The 21,862-nt window shown below is 40.6% G+C and overlaps 1 protein-coding gene across 4 annotated transcripts in view; it reads left to right on the top strand.

Moving 5' to 3' along the window:
• The first annotated feature begins 571 nt into the window (after window positions 1–571).
• LOC311041371 (NACHT, LRR and PYD domains-containing protein 3-like) overlaps window positions 572–21,862 on the top strand; it is a 43,610-nt gene continuing 22,319 nt past the window's right edge. The window contains exons 1-7 of one of the 4 annotated variants that reach the window (XM_084086284.1): window positions 572–721; window positions 1,630–1,743; window positions 2,852–2,965; window positions 4,075–4,188; window positions 8,038–8,273; window positions 8,512–10,354; window positions 20,046–20,213. In XM_084086284.1, the coding sequence (XP_083942410.1) occupies window positions 585–721; window positions 1,630–1,743; window positions 2,852–2,965; window positions 4,075–4,188; window positions 8,038–8,273; window positions 8,512–10,354; window positions 20,046–20,213 (2,726 nt within the window). In that variant the 5' untranslated portion in view covers window positions 572–584. Of the gene's footprint in view, window positions 722–1,629; window positions 1,744–2,851; window positions 2,966–4,074; window positions 4,189–8,037; window positions 8,274–8,508; window positions 10,355–20,045; window positions 20,214–21,862 lie in introns of all 4 variants that reach the window. The other 3 variants (XM_084086283.1, XM_084086285.1, XM_084086286.1) reach the window with 3 other exon arrangements.

The raw sequence follows: 21,862 nt of genomic DNA, 5'->3' as shown, positions 1-21,862 counted from the left end.
AATGTTTTACTATTACGAGGGCTAGGGCTAGGGTTAAGGTTAAGGTTAAGGTTAAGGTTAAGGTTAAGGTTAAGGTTAGGGTTAGGGTTAGGGTTAGTTAAACAGACATAGATCACAAACCAACATGGATTTATTCTCCTTCACTGTGTTTGATGACATGTATGGACCGGCCTGTAAGTGAGTCTGTGTTATTGTGCTAAAAGGAAATGTTTATTTGTTTCATAATGGGAACAAAACAGCCTCACCTCCCCAGGTCTGAAAACACTCCATTTCACACAACCAACTTCAACCACAATCCATGTTTCAACTGTACTTAAAATAAATGTCTAACTGTGTTTGTAGGCCGTCTATCCTCCTTAATGTGGTCCATGTGCACCATCTATTGGACAAACTGTAAAACTACACCACTTGATCTGTGATTTCTCTGCTGTAGTTTTATAGTGATTGTCTCAGAAGTAGACTGACCACTTTATTAGGTTTGTTAGGTTTGACACCATTTAATGTAAAGCAGCTCTTTAGTAATTTCCTATTTTCTGTTTTGTTTGTATTGCCTGTAAACATGACAGGTTAAATAAAGACCAAAGATGAGTGAGTCTGTGGAGAGAGAGGAGGAGGGAAGTGACAAACAGCACATCCACAGACCAGAGTCTCCAAAAGCCAGCTGTGTGTCTAAAGATGACCCTCCACACTTCAGTAATGAACCTGGACCTCCACACTTAAAGTATGTGAATCCTCCTATACCATATACACAGCACTAGAACATGACATAGCATGATGGCGCAGACCCGTTTGGAACCTCTCCCTCTGCTGTAATAGCTCCTAGATGAGGTTCCACAGTCTCGGGTGCAGAAAGGTGACGACACCAGTGAATATTGGCCACTATGCATCATTCTTACCTTTTTCCACACATCGTATCCAAAAAGTAAAGGTCGGCCCCCCTGCTCTAAGATGTTTAAAATGTTAGCGCTCAAGAAAATCTAACCGACGGGTTGAAAGAAGCATTTAAATCACTGTTTTAGTCAGCCTGTGGCATGTTTTCCCAATGCAATCTTATGAGAGCAGTACTGCGCATGCGGACGCGGGTTCACTGGCCACAGGCTGACTGAATAAGCGATTTAAACGCTTGTTTCAACTCGTCGCTTAGATTTTCTTGGCCGCTAAAAATGTAAACATCTGAGAGCAGGGGGGCCGACCTTTACTTTTTGGATACGATGTGCAGAAAAAGGTTGGAATCATGCATTGTGGCCAATATTCACTGGTGTTGTCACCTTTAGGCAGCCAAGACTGTGGAAGCTCACCTGGGAGCTATACAACAGAGGGAGGGATTCCGATTGGAGGTAGACGCGCTGCGAAGTATTGTGAGCTTGTTGATCTGCTATTTTTAGAGCGCAACACTGGAACGCAACCAAACATAAAATGAAATTATTAGTTTTAGTTATTAATTACTATAATGACTTAGTTTGAGCCGTCATAGCTTAGATTTGATGTAGTTTTCGTCAGTGTAAAAAGGTAGTTGACGAACATTTTTCATCATAGTTTTAGTCAACAAAATCAACACTGGAATAAAGAATATTGGACAAACTGACTTTTTCACTCACATGATAATTAGAAACATTATTATGATTCCAGAAGTGTTTACCACAGACCAGAGTCTCCAACACCCAGCTGTGTGTCTATGAAGAGTGACCGGTCTAAAGGACTAATTCCTGACTTCAGTAATGAACCTGGACCTCCAGACACAAAGTAAGATCACTGATCTCTGTGAACTTCATCTGGAAAGACACAAATAATGTCTTGTATCTGCTCACAGATGTAGACAGTAGTAGAGAATCTCACTGTCAGCTGTAGTGATCTTTGATTCACTGATATTTAGGTTGTCTTGGACATGTACCAAGGTAGAGTAGAGTAGCCCTAAACTGTACTCAAGTAAAAGTATCGTTACTTTAAAATGACGATGACTTGAGTAGAAGTAAAAATATCTAGTGAAAATACTACTCAAGTACTGACTTCCTTTATACAAACCTGATTTATCGTTTAACATAAACTCTATACTTTCGCCTCTACACCAAATCACTTTGCAGAAAATAGCCGATCTACAAGTTCACAATACGCCATGGCGTGAGCTTGTAGATCTGCTATTTTTTCTGAATGTTCACCCACATGTGGTTAAATAATCAGAATGATATAGAAGTCATTGTTCTTGCATCAATACAAAATAAAATGATGTTTGAAATCTTGACCAAACCTGCCTACCGTTGATGTCACTGGTAGCCAGGTATCTGAACTGTCCACATATGATAACATCTTATAATGAGTATTAGTGAGGACCAGTTATATGAAGATAATATATAATATAATATTATAATGAGCATTAGTGAGGACCAGTTGGATGAAATATGGTGGAAATGGATGAAGTGGTCCTTTGATTTAGTTGTGTAGCATGAATATGTTATGACAGTGTTAATAACCTTTATTTTCAGTGATTCATTAGTAACTAATCATACTGTCCAAAGGACACATGACATGAGATAGATGTATTTATTATTCAAGGTTGCTGGACTGAAAATGAACAGAAGAACTAGAAAGGCTGAATTCTGGGGTCTGATTCTCTAATGTGTTTTTTCAAATGTGTATTTATTTATTTATTCAACAACCATTCATAGTTCACACTTGATTTTTAACAGTTGTCTCTAAACCATGTACAAATGACATCAAATGAACCATGTTAATTAATGTTGACGAATATTTTTCATCATAGCTTTAGTCAACAAAATCAACACTGGAATAAAGAATATTGAACAAACTGACTTTTTCACTCACATGATAATTAGAAACATTATTATGATTCCAGAAGTGTTTACCACAGACCAGAGTCTCCAACACCCAGCTGTGTGTCTATGAAGAGTGACCGGTCTAAAGGACTAATTCCTGACTTCAGTAATGAACCTGGACCTCCAGACACAAAGTAAGATCACTGATCTCTGTGAACTTCATCTGGAAAGACACAAATCATTTCTTGTATCTGCTCACAGATGTAGACAGTAGTAGAGTATCTCACTGTCAGCTGTAGTGATCTTTGATTCACTGATATTTAGGTTGTCTTGGACATGTACCAAGGTAGAGTAGAGTAGCCCTAAACTGTACTCAAGTAAAAGTAGTGTTACTTTAAAATGACGATGACTTGAGTAGAAGTGAAAAATATCTAGTGAACATACTACTCAAGTACTGACTTCCTTTATACAAACCTGATTTATCGTTTAACATAAACTCTATACTTTCACCTCTACACCAAATCGCTTTGCAGAAAATAGACGATCTACAAGTTCACAACACGTCATGGCGTGAGCTTGTAGATCTGCTATTTTTTCTGAATGTTCACCCACATGTGGTTAAATAATCAGAATGATATAGAAGTCATTGTTCTTGCATCAATACAAAATAAAATGATGTTTGAAATCTTGACCAAACCTGCCTACCGTTGATGTCACTGGTAGCCAGGTATCTGAACTGTCCACATATGATAACATCTTATAATGAGTATTAGTGAGGACCAGTTATATGAAGATAATATATAATATAATATTATAATGAGCATTAGTGAGGACCAGTTGGATGAAATATGGTGGAAATGGATGAAGTGGTCCTTTGATTTAGTTGTGTAGCATGAATATGTTATGACAGTGTTAATAACCTTTATTTTCAGTTATTCATTAGTAACTAATCATACTGTCCAAAGGACACATGCTATGAGATAGATTTATTTATGATTCAAGGTTACTGGACTGAAAATGAACAGAGGAACTAGAAAGGTTGAATTCTGGGGTCTGATTCTCTAATGTGTTTTTTCAAATGTGTATTTATTTATTTATTCAACAACCATTCATAGTTCACACTTGATTTTTAACAGTTGTCTCTAAACCATGTACAAATGACATCAAATGAACCATGTTAATTAATGTTGACAAATATTTTTCATCATAGTTTTAGTCAACAAAATCAACACTGGAATAAAGAATATTGAACAAACTGACTTTTTCACTCACATGATAATTAGAAACATTATTATGATTCTAGAAGTGTTTACCACAGACCAGAGTCTCCAACACCCAGCTGTGTGTCTATGAAGAGTGACCGGTCTAAAGGACTAATTCCTGACTTCAGTAATGAACCTGGACCTCCAGATACAAAGTAAGATCACTGATCTCTGTGAACTTCATCTGGAAAGACACAAATCATTTCTTGTATCTGCTCACAGATGTAGACAGTAGTAGAGTATCTCACTGTCAGCTGTAGTGATCTTTGATTCACTGATATTTAGGTTGTCTTGGACATGTACCAAGGTAGAGTAGCCCTAAACTGTACTCAAGTAAAAGTATTGTTACAATGACTTGAGTAGAAGTAAAAATATCTAGTGAACATACTTTACTTACGTTTAGCAGACACGTAACGCGTGCTCTTGAGAACCTACGACGATGGCGTTTCCTGAAGCTAGTTCAGATAGCACGTAGCGCACAACCAGCTGCTACTAATGAGAGTAGAGCGTAGGTTTGGCCGGGTCCCAGCTGTGCAGGAGGCTCTTACACAGCTGGCGTAGGCTACGCACCACCTGAAATCGCTTTAAGAAAACCCGGCTCTTACGTGCCTGCTAAGGTACTGCGCAGCCTGTGTGGACGCGCGTAGACCCTTCGTAGGACTCACGCAGCATCCCTACACAGCATCTCTTTGGGAAGCGCGGCCAATGTGTTTTTTCAAATGTGTATTTAGTTATGTATTCAACAACCATTCATAGTTCACACTTGATTTTTAACATATGTCTCAAACCAAATGAACCATATTAATTAATGTTCTTCATTAAAACCAAACTCAGTTCATCACGATCGCTGCACTTCTTAACCCTGCAAGACCCGTACATATTTCTACTTGCAAAAGAAATAAATCGTTTTCGTAAGGTTTTATTGAAATGCTACAACATTGGGTCTAACGGGTAGCACACTTTCCTATAGGACATTTTTACTTACTGTCAGAATAACATGGCAAATGTCTATATACTTCACTAAAACAACTTAAGGGTTCATTTATATGGTTATGGTTTATTATTTGGCCTCAGAACAGTACATTATGAACAATAACATCAATAAGCCATATTTTTAAGATTTTATTTTATTTTAGTCGATTACAATATTACACTATCCAACACATCCCTTGCAGTGAAGCGAGGCTCTCTCCTTGCTAGTGGCTTTCTGAAATGAAAATAAAGACATACCTTTAGTACATTAGTTGCACATCTCACTGCAGGTACATATTTCACAAGTCACACAATACTGTCTGGCCAACCTATTGTGCTTTGTCCTCACAAAGGCTAAACACCATCATCACTGATGGTGCTTAGCCTAACAAAGGGATTGAGGATGGCTGTAAGTGGGCAATCCCCAACACCCATCACATGAACAACTAGAAAATGTGCTCCTCGGAGCACAGGTCTCCGCCAGTACTGTTCCTGATTAATCCTGTCTTACCTCACTTCGAAAGATATAAATGATCTTTCGAAGTGACACACCTATAGGTCTCTATTTCATCATGCGTCTCGCTAGCCAATCAAAGCGCACCCTTTCAACATATTGTCACGTGAACCTTGACCAATGTTAGCTTGGTGGACACACGGAAGGACAAGAACGAAAACATAGTCTCCTAGCGGAGACAATGATGAGAGAGTCTTAACTGGGCTACTCCCATATGAACAATTACCATACACTGATTGCTAATCACAAACAATACCAAAATGTTTTGCTAAAACATTATAGGCAATGAAATGTTATACGTTATTGCAGTATATTTGTTTTCAAGTACAATTGGTTACAAAATACATATTGGTATATACTGTATGCGTGTATTTATATATATATATATATCAGGGGTCACGCTAGGATTTTAATCTGCCGGTCCCAATGTCCGGAAGGATTCAAATTTACCGGACATCTGACAAAAATAACGGTCATAATTAATGTTATGCAATAATGACAAGCAGGTGCGTAAATACAGCCTGGATTGAGCTATTTGAACATGAACCATCATAATATACACATTTTATATAGCAGCGTCATCTTACACAAATACATTAATTACCTACATTACCATTTGCGCATGCTGCGTGTGTAATGGTTTCTCAATAATCAATTGCGTTTGAATGCATTTTCTAATCAAAGGGCAATGCAAAAAAATCAGATAAATCCTTCATAACGTGGCTCAGCTGACCTGTTAGGGCAATAAATGATAGACCACTACTCACTCACAGGTGGTTATACTGTTTAGTTAGACAGTGGATGCCGTCCGTGCGTCTAGTTGGGACAGCCGTGGGAAAGTTGATGAGTTGTGAGAACCTTGTCGTCTCCTCATAGAGCTAATCAGTTCAAAGTGGTAACGTTTTAACGTGTCCACCTCATAGAGTTAAAAATAGGTCCACGATTATGATTAACGTCGTGTTTCACCTCGATGCCATAGTTGCAGTAGCCTATAGCTGTTGTGGAGAGTATTTACGCATTTGTGTTGGATATTTCATCTTCAATGAAACTGTTGTTAAACTGTAGGGCAACTTGCCAACTTAACTCACGAGTCACAAGTGCCCTTGTAGTAGCCTAGTATCTGTGACATATTCTAACTCGTAATGATACAACTTGTGTTTGACTGACTGTTAAATACACAACTTTATAAATGTAACTTGTAACCGGACCTCGATCTCTGTCTGACTGCCGAGACCGCAGTCTAGCTACGCAGCACCAGCAACAACTTTGCTGCAGCAACAACAACTCTCTTTTTCCTGTTGTACCTTCACAATAAAGTGTCTCCCATTTAACGCCCAATGCAGCACATTTTACACTGGTTATTATTAACAGGAAATAGGTGTAACTTAACAGCGTGTGACATTCTTTCTACCGCTCTCTCTCGCACGCAGGCTGAGAGAGCATATGTGCGAGAGAGAGAGAGAGAGAGAGAGAGAGAGAGAGAGAGAGAGAGAGAGAGAGAGAGAGCTTGCAAAGTAGAGGATATGAAATATGCCTAATTTGCGGTGATAATTAATGAACTGCCGTGTCATTATCAACTGGTCATGATGTCCGGAGAGATTTATTTTTTTCCGGTCTTTGTCATAAAAAAACGGTCAAAACCGGCAATTATCGGACTAACGCGACCTCTGATATATATATATATATATATATATATATATATATATATATATATATATATATATATATATATATATATATATATATATATATAGGATAGGTGAATTGCTATTTGCTACCACCATGACCCAATGTTGTAAAAATACAAGAAGTATAAAGCATGCTCTAATTTACATTTGGGGGATATCTTTCACAATAAAAACATATGTACATGTTTTAGACATTCTAGTGATCACAAAAAAATGATTACAGACATTTTTCTTCCTTCAAGGACTTTCAAGTTGTGACATTTTCTGCCTCTGTGGGGGGCATTTATATGCAAATATCCTGGCCAATGACATTGCAAGACTAAACAATAGGATCCAATGATGAGGTTTAGGTGAAAAAACAACAGGACAACAAATGATTTATACACTTTTTTTTGATAAAATACAAACGTTGTATTATTACAACAGCGGGTCTTGCAGGGTTAAATGTTCCCTGTGGACGTTGAAGTGTTTTATACTTCAGAGTAGAGAGTTCATACAAGATATGTTGACTAGAAGTGTGTGTGGATTCCACATGGATTGTATGATTGAATATAAATAAAGTAAAACATATTTTTATTCAAGGTTGTCAGACTGATACAGACATATAGATAGACAGACAGACAGACAGACAGACAGACAGACAGAATGTCTAGGAGGTTTTAGTAGTTTTTAACTTTAAAAAAAATAATTCTAGACCAAATAAGAATCATGAATATATTATTCCATGACAGAGTGGACACTGTTATTGTATACCAACACCAAGCAGTATAGAAATACCCTTACATCCAACCAGGAATATTGTCATAATAAATAATTCTTCATGTCCACAGAGACAGGAAGAGGAGGATTTGTGTTGTGACAGAGCAGGCGTCCAGGTGTTCAGTGTGTGAGGAGGTTCTGATAGATCCAGTCTCTATCAGCTGTGGACACTGGTTCTGCAGACAGTGCATCACCTCATACTGGGACCAGTCTGCTCCAACAGAACACCATGACTGTCCCCAGTGTGGAAAGAGATCCAGAACCACACCTGGACTGAAGACACCCAGACAAACCAGCAGTGGACAAAGTAAGACTGGACAGACTAATTATAGTTCATGTTAATGACTTGAATATTAAAATAAAATAAAAAACATCTGTAAATTCTTCACAAAAACAATTCACACAATAATATTTTACTGGTTGTCTATTCTAATGGAGAATCCTCCATTAGAATAGACAACCAGTACACATTCATAATTTGAGTACACAGCAGTAAGAATGTAAAGCTGAATGTTTAAAATGTCTTCATTGTCTTCTCATAGCAGATGTCAGTCTGCAGGAGCATTTAAAGGATTATAAGATCAGTTTGAACAGTCTTGATTGTGTGACAGAACACATCACTGAAGAGACAGGAACCTCCCTCACTGACATCTACACAGAGCTCTACGTCACAGTGGGAGAGAGTGAAGGGGTTAATAACCAACATGAGGTGTGGCAGATAGAGACACTTTCCAAGAAGAAGACCCTCCATGACAAACCAATCAACTGCCGTGACATCTTTAAACACCTCCTCCTTGGCAGAGAGACACCCAGCAGAAGAGTTCTGACCAAAGGCATCGCTGGCATTGGAAAAACATTCTCTGTGCGTAAGTTCACTCTGGACTGGGCAAAAGGTTTGGAAAATCAAGATGTCATTCTCCTGGTTCCCTTCTCATTCCGGGAGCTGAACTTGGTCAGAGATGAGCAGCACAGTCTTCTCACACTGATCCATGTTTTCCACCCAACATTAAAGAAGGTCACAGCAGAGCAGCTCGCTGTCTGGAAAGTTGGCTTCATCTTTGATGGTCTAGATGAAAGCAGGTTTTCACTGAACTTCCTCAACAATGACATCATTTCTGATGTCACAGTGACATCATCAGTGGACGTGCTGTTGACAAACCTCATCAAGGGGAATCTGCTCCCATTGGCTGTCATCTGGATAACTACCAGACCTGCAGCAGCCAATCAGATCCCTCCTGCATGTGTTGACATGGTGACAGAAGTACGAGGGTTCACAGACCCCCAGAAGGAGGAGTTCTTCATGAAGAGATTCAGCGATGAGAAGCTGGCCAGCAGAATCATCTCACACATGAAGACATCAAAGAGCATCCACATCATGTGTCACATCCCAGTCTTCTGTTGTATCACTGCTACTGTTCTGGAGGACATGTTGAAGACAGACGAGACAGGACAGCTGCCCAAGACCCTGACTCAGATGTACAGCCACTTCCTGTGGGTACAGACAAAAAGGAAGAAGCTGAAGTATGATGTGACACAAAAAATGAAAAAGAAAAGAAACAAAAGAGAAAGACTCAGAGAAAAGAGAAAAAATGCGAATGAACAGCCGTTCATTGAGACCGACAGGGAAGTCCTTCTGAAGCTGGGCAGGCTGGCGTTTGAGCATCTGCAGAAAAGTAGCATCATGTTCTACCAAGAAGACCTGGAAGAGTGTAGTCTTGATGTGAAAGAAGCCTCGCTGTACTCAGGAGTGTGCACAGAGATCTTCAAGAGAGAGAGTTTGCTCTTCCAGAAAACAGTCTACAGCTTTGTTCATCTGAGCATCCAGGAGTTTCTGGCTGCAGTCTACCTGTTCCACTGTTTCACACAGAGGAACATGGAGGTCCTGAAGACATTCCTGGAAGATGATGATTTCAACAGTGACACTTCCCTCTCTGACTTCCTGAAGGCTGCTATGACAAAAACCCTGCAGACTAAAAGTGGTCACCTGGACCTGTTTGTCCGCTTCCTTCATGGTCTCTCACTTGAGTCCAACCAGAGTCTGTTAGGAGGCCTGCTGGGTCAGACCAGTCCAGAGGAGATCCAGAGAGCCATCAACAACCTGAAGGAGATGAATGATCCCTATAACAGCTTCTCTCCTGACAGATGTGTCAACATCTTCCACTGTCTGATGGAGATGAACGACCCCTCAGTAAGTCAAGGGATCCAACTGTACCTGGAGTCAGAGAGCAGATCAGGGAATAATCTCTCTATGACCCAGTATTCAGTTCTGGCCACCATGCTGCAGATGTCAGAGAAGGTTCTGGAGGTGCTGGACCTGGACAAATACAACACAGACTGGAGGGGGCGACAGAGACTGATCCCAGCTGTGAGGAACTGCACAACAGCCAGGTTAGTAGTAATGTGAATATCATCATGTTAGAGCACCTTTCACTCACTGTATATACGGCATGCATTCATTCAAAATTAATAAAAATACTAAACATGCACTCACGCACATGCACGCACGCACGCACGCACGCACGCACACACACACACACAGAGAGAGAGAGATTATAAAATACACTGATTGGTCACACTAGTGGTTCATTCTGCAGTGTATGATAAACCAGTGGTTCTCAAACTTTTTCATGTCAAGGACACCCCATTTATATTATATATAGTTATATATTATATCAATTAATATGTATAATATACAGTAATATGTATGATATAAAGTAATATATATTATATAAATTAATATGTATTATGTACAGTAATAAATATGATATAAAGTAATCTTATATAAATGGACAGTGGTGGAAAAAGTCCTTTTTTTTTTTACTTAAGTGAAAGTATCAATACCATCATGTAGAAATACTCTGTTACAAGTAACAGTCCGGAATTAAAAATGTACTTGAGTAAAAGCACAAAAGTTTCGGTATCAAAATATACATAAAGTACAAAAGTAAAAGTACTCATTATGCAGATTGTCCCATTTCACAAGTTTTCAAATGTATAAAATGGATAACGATCTTTAGAAAATAGCCGATCAACGTGCTCACAATGTGTCGCGATGCGACACATCTAGCTGTAATTGTATTTATCATGTCATTATTTCCACAAATTTGTTCAAATATGCACAATACCAAAATGTCCTCAGCAGAAAATGATTCCGCTGGTAAAATCACCTTAGGGCCAACTGTTTATAAGATCATTGCTTTCCAAAAAGTATTGTCTAGAAGTCATATAAATGATTCACATACATCACATTTTCCTATAGGGGTAGGTAGTGATAACTGCCATTAAGCTACAAGATTGGAAGGGTTATCATACCAAAATATAAATTAGAGACACAATACAAACACTTTACAGTCACCTTAGGTGGTAACAAAATCTATATGTTTTGTAATAATAATTAAAATCTACAAAGTAACTAGTAAAAGTTATCAAATAATTGTAATGGAGTAAAAGTATAATATGTGACTCTAAGATGTAGTGGAGTAGAAGTAAAAGTTTAATAAATTGGAATACTCCAGTAATGTAAAGGTACCTCAACATTGTACTTAAGTACAGTACTTAAGTAAATGTATTAGTTACTTTACACCACTGTGATTTAATATGTATTAAATACAGTAATAGATATAATATATACATATTATTATGTATTATATCAATTAATATGTATTATATAAATTAACATGTAATATATAAAGTAACATGTATTATATAAAGTAACATGTATTATTTAAAGTAACATGTATTATATAAATTAATATGTGTACCCCCACCTCTATACCTTTTGTGCCTGAGACCCCACAAAAGATTTGTGATGCTGAAAAGTTTTAAACATATTCCAAATTTGTCGAAAGTTTTAAAGATTTTTTTTTAAATTGCCGATATACAAGCTCACAACGTGTCGCATTGAGACACGTTGTGAGCTTGTAGATCGGCCATTTCCAAATAGCTGATGTATATAGGGTTACTGTTTTAAGTGTTTAGACAGATTTTGATGATATATAAAAACAAAATGCCGGGGACCCCCTGAAACCCCCTCAAGGTCCTCAGACCCCACTTTGAGAAGCACTGATTTAAACAACACAGGTGATGTAATGCAGCCTTGAGGTGTTCCAACATCAGTCCTGATCAGAGAAGAAAGTGATTCATTTATCTTTACTAGCTGTATTCTGTTTTTGAGACAATAATTGTACCATAAATTAGGTTAGAATCAGAGTGAATTAATCCTTTACTAAGTCTCTACCTAGAACTACTGTCCAATCCTACATCACCAACTGTAACTACTGTAGGTGCAGAAGAACTGTCAGGTTTTCAGCTCAGAGACAATGGGCCGGATTCATAAAGGGATTTGCGACCATATTTTGTACGTACCGGCATTTAGGACAAGTCGTACACATACACCTGATTCATAAAGATTTTTTGGTCTGTGTCTTGTGCGTCAGGTGCGCACGTTCTCACGTCACCCCCGAGGCAGTCTTGCCAGGGCTGAAATGTGCGTATGTCTTTAGAATGCTTTATTCTTCATGCCAAAATCTATTACAACAGTGGCAAACCTCAAATAAAATATATATGTGCCCAACATTTGTCAACACACATATATATAAAAAAATAAAAAATAAATGTTAAACGATGTATTGCTTAGACATGATGTAGATTCCACCGCTTTTTATTTATTTTCTAGGCTATGAGTCGTATTTAGAGCTGAAAAGGTCCCTCAGTGTGTTTGCCAGCGGGCCATCTCAGCCAAAGTGTCACATAATAATGAAAATAGGACACTGCGGAGGGACGGACGCACTTCCAGTGTCCGTCCTGCGGTATTAATTTGTAGGCTAATAGTCTACTGTAGGCTACTCTACTTTATATTGATCACATGAACGCCACACACAACAGCCTAATAAATATCACCATCTGATGAGGAAACAAGCCTAATAATAGTGGATGAAAGCTGTGTCCAGAAGAACTATTCCCCATTCCGACGTAGGATAGTGATATATTAATCAAAAAATAACGAATTTAATCAATAAGTAATCAATAAGCTCTTGTCCATAATCGGATAGCAGCGTTCCATTTGTATGCTGGATTTCATAATCTTTTTACCTTGGTAAAGGTGCGCAATGTTCATTAGAAAATCCAATCCAATCCAATCCACTTTATTTATATAGCACATTTTAAAACCCAAGGCCTACAAAGTGCTGTACAGAGATAAAAACAAAACAAAGAAAATACATGACGCAGCAGCGTCAGCAGACATAGAAAACAATGCAATGCAAAAAAAAAACAGAGAAACACAGAAACTCAAACGGAATTAAAAGCCAGGGCATAAAGGTGGGTCTTAAGGCGAGATTTAAAAGTCTCGATAGTGGGGGCCAGTTGGACATGGGAGGGGAGCGCATTCCACAAAGTGGGTGCTACGGCAGAAAAGGCTCGGTCGCCTCTGGACCTCAGGTTTGTCCTCCGTGTGACCTTGAGTGTCAACTGTGCCGCAGACCGCAGTGACCTTGGGGGAATGTGCACTTCTATAAGCTCAGAAAGGTACTGAGGTGCCAAATTATTCAGTGATTTAAAAACAAATAATAAAATCTTAAAATCAATTCTGAAGCGAACGGGGAGCCAATGGAGTGAGGCCAAGACCGGTGTGATGTGGTCTCGCTTGCGGGTCCCTGTTAGGAGGCGAGCTGCGGCATTTTGAACTAACTGTAGTCGTGCAATGGAGGCCTGACTTAAGCCAACATAAAGTGCATTACAGTAATCTAAACGTGTGGAGATAAATGCATGAATGACACGCTCAAAATCTTCAAAAGACAGGACCGACTTGATTTTAGCCAGCAGCCTCAGATGGTAGAAGCTGGAGATGACCACCGCACTAATCTGTTTGTCCAGTTTGAGAGCATCGTCCATTTTGACGCCCAGGTTGGAGACAACGTTTTTTGCATAGGGCTGCAGGGAGCCCAGGTCGGTGGGTACAACACCAGGGCCTCTCGGCCCGAACACTATGACCTCAGTTTTACTTTCATTAACACTTAAAAAATTAGCAGCCATCCATGCCTTGACATCATTTAGACAGTCAAGGAGAGGTGTCAGGGGGCCATTGCTATCCTTTTTTAGGGGCATGTATATTTGAGAGTCATCTGCATAGAGATGATAGGAGATACCATGTTTGTTAAAAATTTGTCCCAGGGGAAGGAGGTATAGGGAGAAAAGTATTGGCCCAAGGATCGAGCCCTGAGGGACTCCGGAAGACAGGGGGGTGGAGGATGATATGAAATCTCCAAATTTAACTGAGAAACATCTCTCAGCTAGATATGACGAAAACCATTCTAAGGCAGTGTCCCGGACACCAACATACTGCTTCAGTCTGGAGATTAAGGTTTTGTGATCCAGGGTGTCAAAAGCAGACGATAAATCTAGCAGCAGCAGAATTACAGAGTCACCACAGTCAGTGGTCAATAAAACATCATTGAAAACCCTCAACAATGCTGACTCAGTACTATGTAATGCTTTAAAACCAGATTGAAAAATATCAAAAATACTGTGTAGTTGCAGAAAAGACAATAATTGTGATAAAACCGTTTTCTCAAGGATTTTGGAAATGAATGGCAGCTTCGAAATGGGTCTATAGTTTGCTAGGACAGAGGTATCCAGACTAGGTTTTTAATTAGTGGTGACACAACTGCTTTTTTAAAATAAACTGGTACCACACCTGAGGCGAGACTACTGTTTATGATGCTGAGGACACTGGGCCCAATTGTCTCCCAGACCTCCTTAAAAAGGTGAGTGGGGAGGGCATCTGTGGGACAGGATGAGGATTTGAGTTGGACGACAGTTTCACTGAGTTCGGAGAAGGACACAGGGTTGAAATGACTAAAAACAGTTGTGCAGATAACCGCCATGGAGGCATCAAAAACGGGGGGGGAGATGTTTGCTCTGATGGTGGTGACCTTGTCTATAAAATAGCTACAAAAAATTTCACAGGCCTCAGAGGAAGGTTCCAGACAAGTGGGTTGGGGAGGATTTAACAGCTGGTCAATGGTTTTGAAAAGAACGCGTGGTTTATCCACATTTTTAGAAATAATATCTGAGAAGTGTCTTGACTTTTCTGCATTGACAATGCCCTGGTATTTCTTCCAACACTGTTTAAGAATGTCATGCGACACGTGGAGCCTATCCCTCCTCCACCTGCGTTCAGCCCTCCGACACTCTCTTCTGGCAGCACGGGTGGTGTCATTTAGCCAAGGCTCGGACCTAGGTCTGGGATGCATGGCTTTTAACACATCCACTGCCAGGCCCGTAGTCCTACGGGCCGTTAAATCCAACCGTTAACTGCCGTTCCCGTAGCCCGTAGTCCCGTAGTTTTCCCATGTTAAATCGTGCAGGTGCAGATTCCGGATTTTTTTTGCACTTCCGGTCCGCCAGGGGGCGGACCGGAAACGAAATAATACTGTTTCCGGTTTTTCTCCCGCCTCCGTTTCCTGTCTAGCGGTCAACTTTGGACGCCATTATCTCTGGCTTGTTGTTTTTCTCACCACATCCACCATTTTAGCGTTTTCCTCTCGTTCTCCAGAATGCAGTGTCGGATCGCCGCACGGTTTTCAGCGTTTTGTTCGGTCGGGTCCCGTGTTTGTGTCGAACCAAATGAACGCGGATTTTAAACGGATTTAGCGGGGCCTATGACGGAATCAAAAAAACAAAAAAGGTAAGAAATAGCGTGGCACTACGATGGACGTTCTGAGATTAGCCGATGGCAGTCAATGTGTTAATGGCGCCACCGTGTCCAGAATGCCGACACAGGTGGAGAGAAAGGAAGATAACAGTTGCTCAGTGTCAAGGCCCTCAGAGAGACCATTATCGGCCTGAACTGCACTGGTAAAGGCAGAAGAAAAAAGCACAGGTGTAGCAGGTTTCAATACACGGCACTGGCGTGCGGGAAGGTTAGATTTAGAGGAGTCACAGGGCAATATAAAATCGAAAATGACAGGAAAGTGATCTGAGCGAACTGGGGCACAAACCTTAACATTAGAAATCGGCAAGCCGAACGAAATAACGAGATCTAGTGTATGTCCGAGCTCATGTGTGGGCTCAGTGATATGCTGAACAAGATTAAAAGCATCAAGTACATCTAAAAACTCTTTAGCCAGAGGCTTAGCCAGACAACACACATGTACATTCAGATCCCCGGAAATTAAGATTTTGTCGTAAAAAAAAAGAAAAGGCTTATATAATATCCTTTCCACATTTTAATAGCCTTTTATTTGGTAATGGGGTTAAACCTTGTAAACTTCTTTATTCTCATTACACATGAGAGCATTTCTTACGTGATCCGCTTCCAGACAGAACAGTAAGTTGTCAAGGCGATGCGACACCGCATAGCCTATGTTATCTTTAGACGAGAGACGGCAGAGTTGAACTTGCATCAGCGTTGCCAGATGTTGTGAGAGAAATAAGCAACCAGGTCTCGGAAAACAAGCCCAAAAGAAGCAACTGGCACTTAGGCCATTATAAGCACTTTAATTAAACCGTTGTGAGCTTGTAGATCTGCTATTTAAAAAAAAAAAGTGTAATAAAATGTGGAAGATTTGGAAGATTTTTTAAACATTCTAACAACACAAATATGCCTCCAGCTGGCACAAAGCATTTTCAGATGGGGCTTATAGGGATAAATTAGCATACATATTAACTTGGGGGTCCATGACATGAAAATATTTGAGAACCACCGGTTAAAACAATTAAACAATTGTGAAGCAAGCCCAAATAACCAACTACACTTTAGAAACAAGCCCAAAAAACGCATCCCACAGCTCCCAATATTTACAAGCAACATAAAAATAAGTCCAAATTCGCTTATAATAAGCGGACATGGCAACACTGTTCAGCACGGTTCAGCACGGTGACGTTGAAGTTGGATGCTGTTGGATGCAGCCTTCCAGAGAGTAATCATCACACCTGGTCAAATGCACTGGTCATACACACGTCTCTGTCATATACGACCCGCTTTTTGAATTGCACGTCCGTTAGTGAGTACCAAAAATACAACCTCCTTTACGAACTTCATTTACACCATATTTACGACCCTCGTTATGAATCCGGCCCAATGTGATGTGAATGTGGAGTCTGACTGCAGGGGGGGTCGTATCTTTCATTCTTCTTGAAGACCAAAACATAATGAATTAAACAGACACAACACAAGACAACTGTACGGAGCCCCTGAAGGGACATTACTAGGTAGATTGTTTTAAGGGTAGGTACGTTGGCAGAAAAAAAGGAGGAGGCTATGATTCTTTTTTTTTTAGGGGGTGACTTTTTTTTAAAGGGGAAGGATCGTTTTGGGGGGGTTAACATTTGTTTTTATAGTTGCTTTATTATTATGATTATAATTACATCTAACGATGCTTCTCCTCCATTCACGTTTGGTGAATGTAGCCTTGGCCAGGAAAATTTGATGTCTTCAGGCGGGGACCATCGATCATCAGGTGTTTCGACCCTTGAACCGCTACACCCTCCTGATGGCAGGGTCGACAGTGGTGGCCAAGTCACTGCCCATCTCCTCCTCCTGGCCAAGGCTAAACTCCTCCCTCCGGCTCCGTAAACTATTGTTTTTTTTTTAAACCAACAAGAGGCTGGAGGTATTGGGTGGGTCCCTCCTGAGGTCTTGAGGTGACACAGGTGCGTAGAAATCTCCAGTACTGTGGGGGTTTTCCTGCCTGGATCTTTCCTTCGTCTCACCAGCCGCTGAGGCTGTGCGCTGCACATGTGACCACACTTGGTCCTGGCTAGATCTATTTTGCCTTTTGTGTTCCTGCAGATCTTCTCGCTTGCACTCGCAGTGACACTTTACTTCCAATTCCTCCCCAGTTGATGTTTAGGTGAGCCGTCTCGCTAGTTGTGGTTAATTACTGGCTATAAACCATTAAGTTTGTATTGTTGAGTCTCTCATACTCCCCCCCTCACGGAAGACTCTGGGGGTATCTCTATTAATGTCTATAGCTTGAGTTGGTGCCCTCTCGCGAGTGCTGTGCATGAGGTTGCTATCCTCATACACCCACGCCAGGCTCTTCCTGGTGGTCATCTGTCTCTCCAGCGTCACCGACCTTCCTCGGTATCCATCCAGACTTTCCTGGAAGTCACTGGTTGCCCAGAGTTCTATGATTATAATTACATCTAACGATGCTTCTCCTCCATTCACGTTTGGTGAATGTAGCCTTGGCCAGGAAAATTTGATGTCTTCAGGCGGGGACCATCGATCATCAGGTGTTTCGACCCTTGAACCGCTACACCCTCCTGATGGCAGGGTCGACAGTGGTGGCCAAGTCACTGCCAATCTCCTCCTCCTGGCCAAGGCTAAACTCCTCCCTCCGGATCCGTAAACTATTGTTTTTTTTTAAACCAACAAGAGGCTGGAGGTATTGGGTGGGTCCCTCCTGAGGTCTTGAGGTGACACAGGTGCGTAGAAATCTCCAGTACTGTGGGGGTTTTCCTGCCTGGATCTTTCCTTCGTCTCACCAGCCGCTGAGGCTGTGCGCTGCACATGTGACCCCTCTTCTCCACACTTGGTCCTGGCTAGATGTATTTTGCCTTTTGTGTTCCTGCAGATCTTCTCGCTTGCACTCGCAGTGACATTTTACTTCCAATTCCTCCCCAGTTGATGTTTAGGTGAGCCGTCTCGCTAGTTGTGGTTAATTACTGGCTTTAAACCATTAAGTTTGTATTGTTGAGTCTCTCATACTCCCCCCCTCACGGGAGACTCTGGGGGTATCTGTATTAATGTCTATAGCTTGAGTTGGTGCCCTCTCGCGAGTGCTGTGCATGAGGTTGCTATCCTCATACACCCACGCCAGGCTCTTTCTGGTGGTCATCTGTCTCTCCAGCGTCACCGACCTTCCTCGGTATCCATCCAGACTTTCCTGGAAGTCACTGGTTGCCCAGAGTTCTATGATTATAATTACATCTAACGATGCTTCTCCTCCATTCACGTTTGGTGAATGTAGCCTTGGCCAGGAAAATGTGATGTCTTCAGGCGGGGACCATCGATCATCAGGTGTTTCGACCCTTGAACCGCTACACCCTCCTGATGGCAGGGTCGACAGTGGTGGCCAAGTCACTGCCCATCTCCTCCTCCTGGCCAAGGGTGTATAGAATAATCTTTTTAGAGAATGACATTTTTGTAAAGAGGGAAGATTATTATTATTTTTTTAGAAGTATTTTTTTTCAAAGTGAGTGTTTTTTTTTCAAAGTCGTGCGCACTACTTTCAAAGTCTTGCGCACGACTTTGAAAAGGAGGAAAAGTTTTTTGTTTTTTTTTCGTGTACATTTTTTTTTTCAAAGTTGTGCGCGCGACTTTGAAAGTTGTGCGCGTGACTTTGAAGGCGCACCTCCAGGGCAGGGAGGGGACTCGTCCCATCTGGTACCCAGGAAGGGTGGCCTTTCGGACGGGTCGGGCAGTTGAGCACCGGCCCCCACGGGGAACCCCGTGGATCCCCGGACGCCACGGGGACCCCCGTGGACCCCTGGCCGGTCCACGGGGACCTCGGTGGAACCCCGGCTGCCACCCCCGCCACGGGGACCCCTGTGGACCCCCGGCCGTTGAAAAAAAACTTTGAAGATGAAACAATACTTAAAAAAAAAAAGAAAACTAAAAAAATAAATGATTTTTTTTTTTTTAATTCAAAAAAATATATATTTAAAAATAACAGATATACAAGCTCATAGCGTGGCACCGAGTGTCATATCAGTGGTTCTCAAACCTTTTTCATGTCAAGGACCACCAAAAGTATATGTATTTTGCTACGGACCCCCAACTCAAAATATGTTGTTCCAGGGACTCCCAGAAGCAAAGATTGGAGTTACAAATGTTCGCTTTAAAAAATATATATTCAAAGATTTGCACAAAATATTCAAAACATTTCTAAAATAGCAGATCTATAAGCTCATAGTGTGGCACTCGTGCTATTTTTGAATAGCCAATGTATAAAATAATTGTTTAAGTGGTTACACAGATGTGTTCCCGGTCTTAATGGGCTAACTTCCTTGACTGTGAACTGGGCTGATCTGTTTGATCATTTCCGATTTTACATTTAATCTGTCATTACAGACTTGTTGGCTGTTTCCTCCGGAAGGAACACATTGAAGTTGTGGCTTCAGCTCTCAGTTCTGATCCATCCCATCTACGACACCTGGACTTAAGTTCTAATGCCCGGCTGGACCTGGATCCGCTGCGTGATGCACTGAAGAGTCCTCATTGTAGACTGGAGACTCTACGGTCAGATTAATTTACAAAACTTATTTTCATCATTTATTTATTGTGTGATTATACTTTGAATACTGTGGTGATGCTTTATTTGTAGAGTGTGAATAAGGTTGATATCATAGTGACACCCTTTGACTTGAATAATAAGTGATAAGTTACAGTGAGTTACAGTGACTACAGTATGTGTTACAATTACAATTGAGATACATTCACCCTTTCTTTCTTTCTTTCTTTCTTTCTTTCTTTCTTTCTTTCTTTCTTTCTTTCTATCTTTCTTTCCTTCATTGTTACTGTAGTGAATAGTCAAATTGAACCCAAGTGCAGACTAAAAAACAGAGGCAGGAATAAGTAAAAAAGTCTTTAATGCCAGCCAAGCAGAGAAACACAAACAAAGAATATAGCTGCAAGCAGCGATAATACGGGGCCAGGGAATGAGGAGAGAAAAAAGAAAGAAGCAATGATAAGTAATATGCACAATAAGCCATTGAAACATAGAAGACTGAACTTGAGAGAAAGAAGACCATGCAATTAACATGAGGATTTTAAACCCTCACTAACCCTAACCTCAGTAAAACAACGCCTAAGCCTATCCTCAAGACACACTATGTGTTATCCGAATAATGCCAAATCATGATCACCTCAATACATTGTCGTGGACAGGGATCGAACCAGCAACCTACGGACTCCAAGACTGCCTTTCTCTCATTGAGCTCGATATATGGCCTCCCTGATAGTGTCTGTTGATATTTATAAGTATTTCCGTTCATTTTGAACCAGGCCTCTGTGTCCCAAACTACTCTAGATCACTGGTTCACAAACCATTTACCAATAAAGGCATTTGTGTGTCTCCTCAGAACGAAAACTAGTGAAAGTAGCCGATCTACAAGTTCACAAAACATTGCTATCTGAAAAGTTGTGATGTTGTAGATCGGCTATTTTCAAAATGAAGCATATCATACATTAAAAGAGAGACAAAACTATAAGTAATATGCACAATAAGCCATAGAAGACTGAGCTTAAGGTCATGTTTTTTGCAATGCCACCTCTCACCGAGAGAGAGAGGGAATAGATTGAAGACAGATGGAAGCAGATTGGATTGATTGGACATCTCAATCTATTGCCATTAACAGGAATCGAACCCTCATCCTTCGAATTGACAGGCTGCAACACTGCCTATAGTGCTATAGCTTTGTCCCGGCTAAGGTTGTCTGTTGAAGATAAAAGTGAACCAGTGAAAGCAGCCGATCTACAAGCTCAGAAACACGTTGCTATCTGAAAAGTTTTGAGATTGTAGATCGGCTATTTTCAGAATGAAGTATGTCATACATTGCAAAAACATACCCTCTAAAATAAGCATTTCATGTTATCTTTATCAATTGCACATGTGTTCATTGATACAGTCTTGTTGTTTGCAATGCACTTTAAATGAAGTCTGCACCAAATGAGGCTTGAACCGGCTACCTTGATGTTGTCAGACATTCACTTAAGCGGGAAGCCATTGGACCAACAGACCTGATCTAGTGAAAACGGAGGTCAGACAGATGATACCATTTCACGCAAATAGCTGAAAAATCCTGGGTTAAGTGTTTTTCAAACTGCTCAAAATTGCGGACAATCTAAGGTCGGAGCTTACTGGTAAAAGTGATAAATGTGTTCCTCAT

This window comes from Gymnoscopelus microlampas (genome assembly GCF_963454915.1).
Source record: "Gymnoscopelus microlampas genome assembly, contig: SCAFFOLD_155, whole genome shotgun sequence".
Lineage (NCBI taxonomy): Eukaryota > Metazoa > Chordata > Actinopteri > Myctophiformes > Myctophidae > Gymnoscopelus > Gymnoscopelus microlampas.
This window is presented reverse-complemented; position numbering and strand designations above follow the sequence as displayed.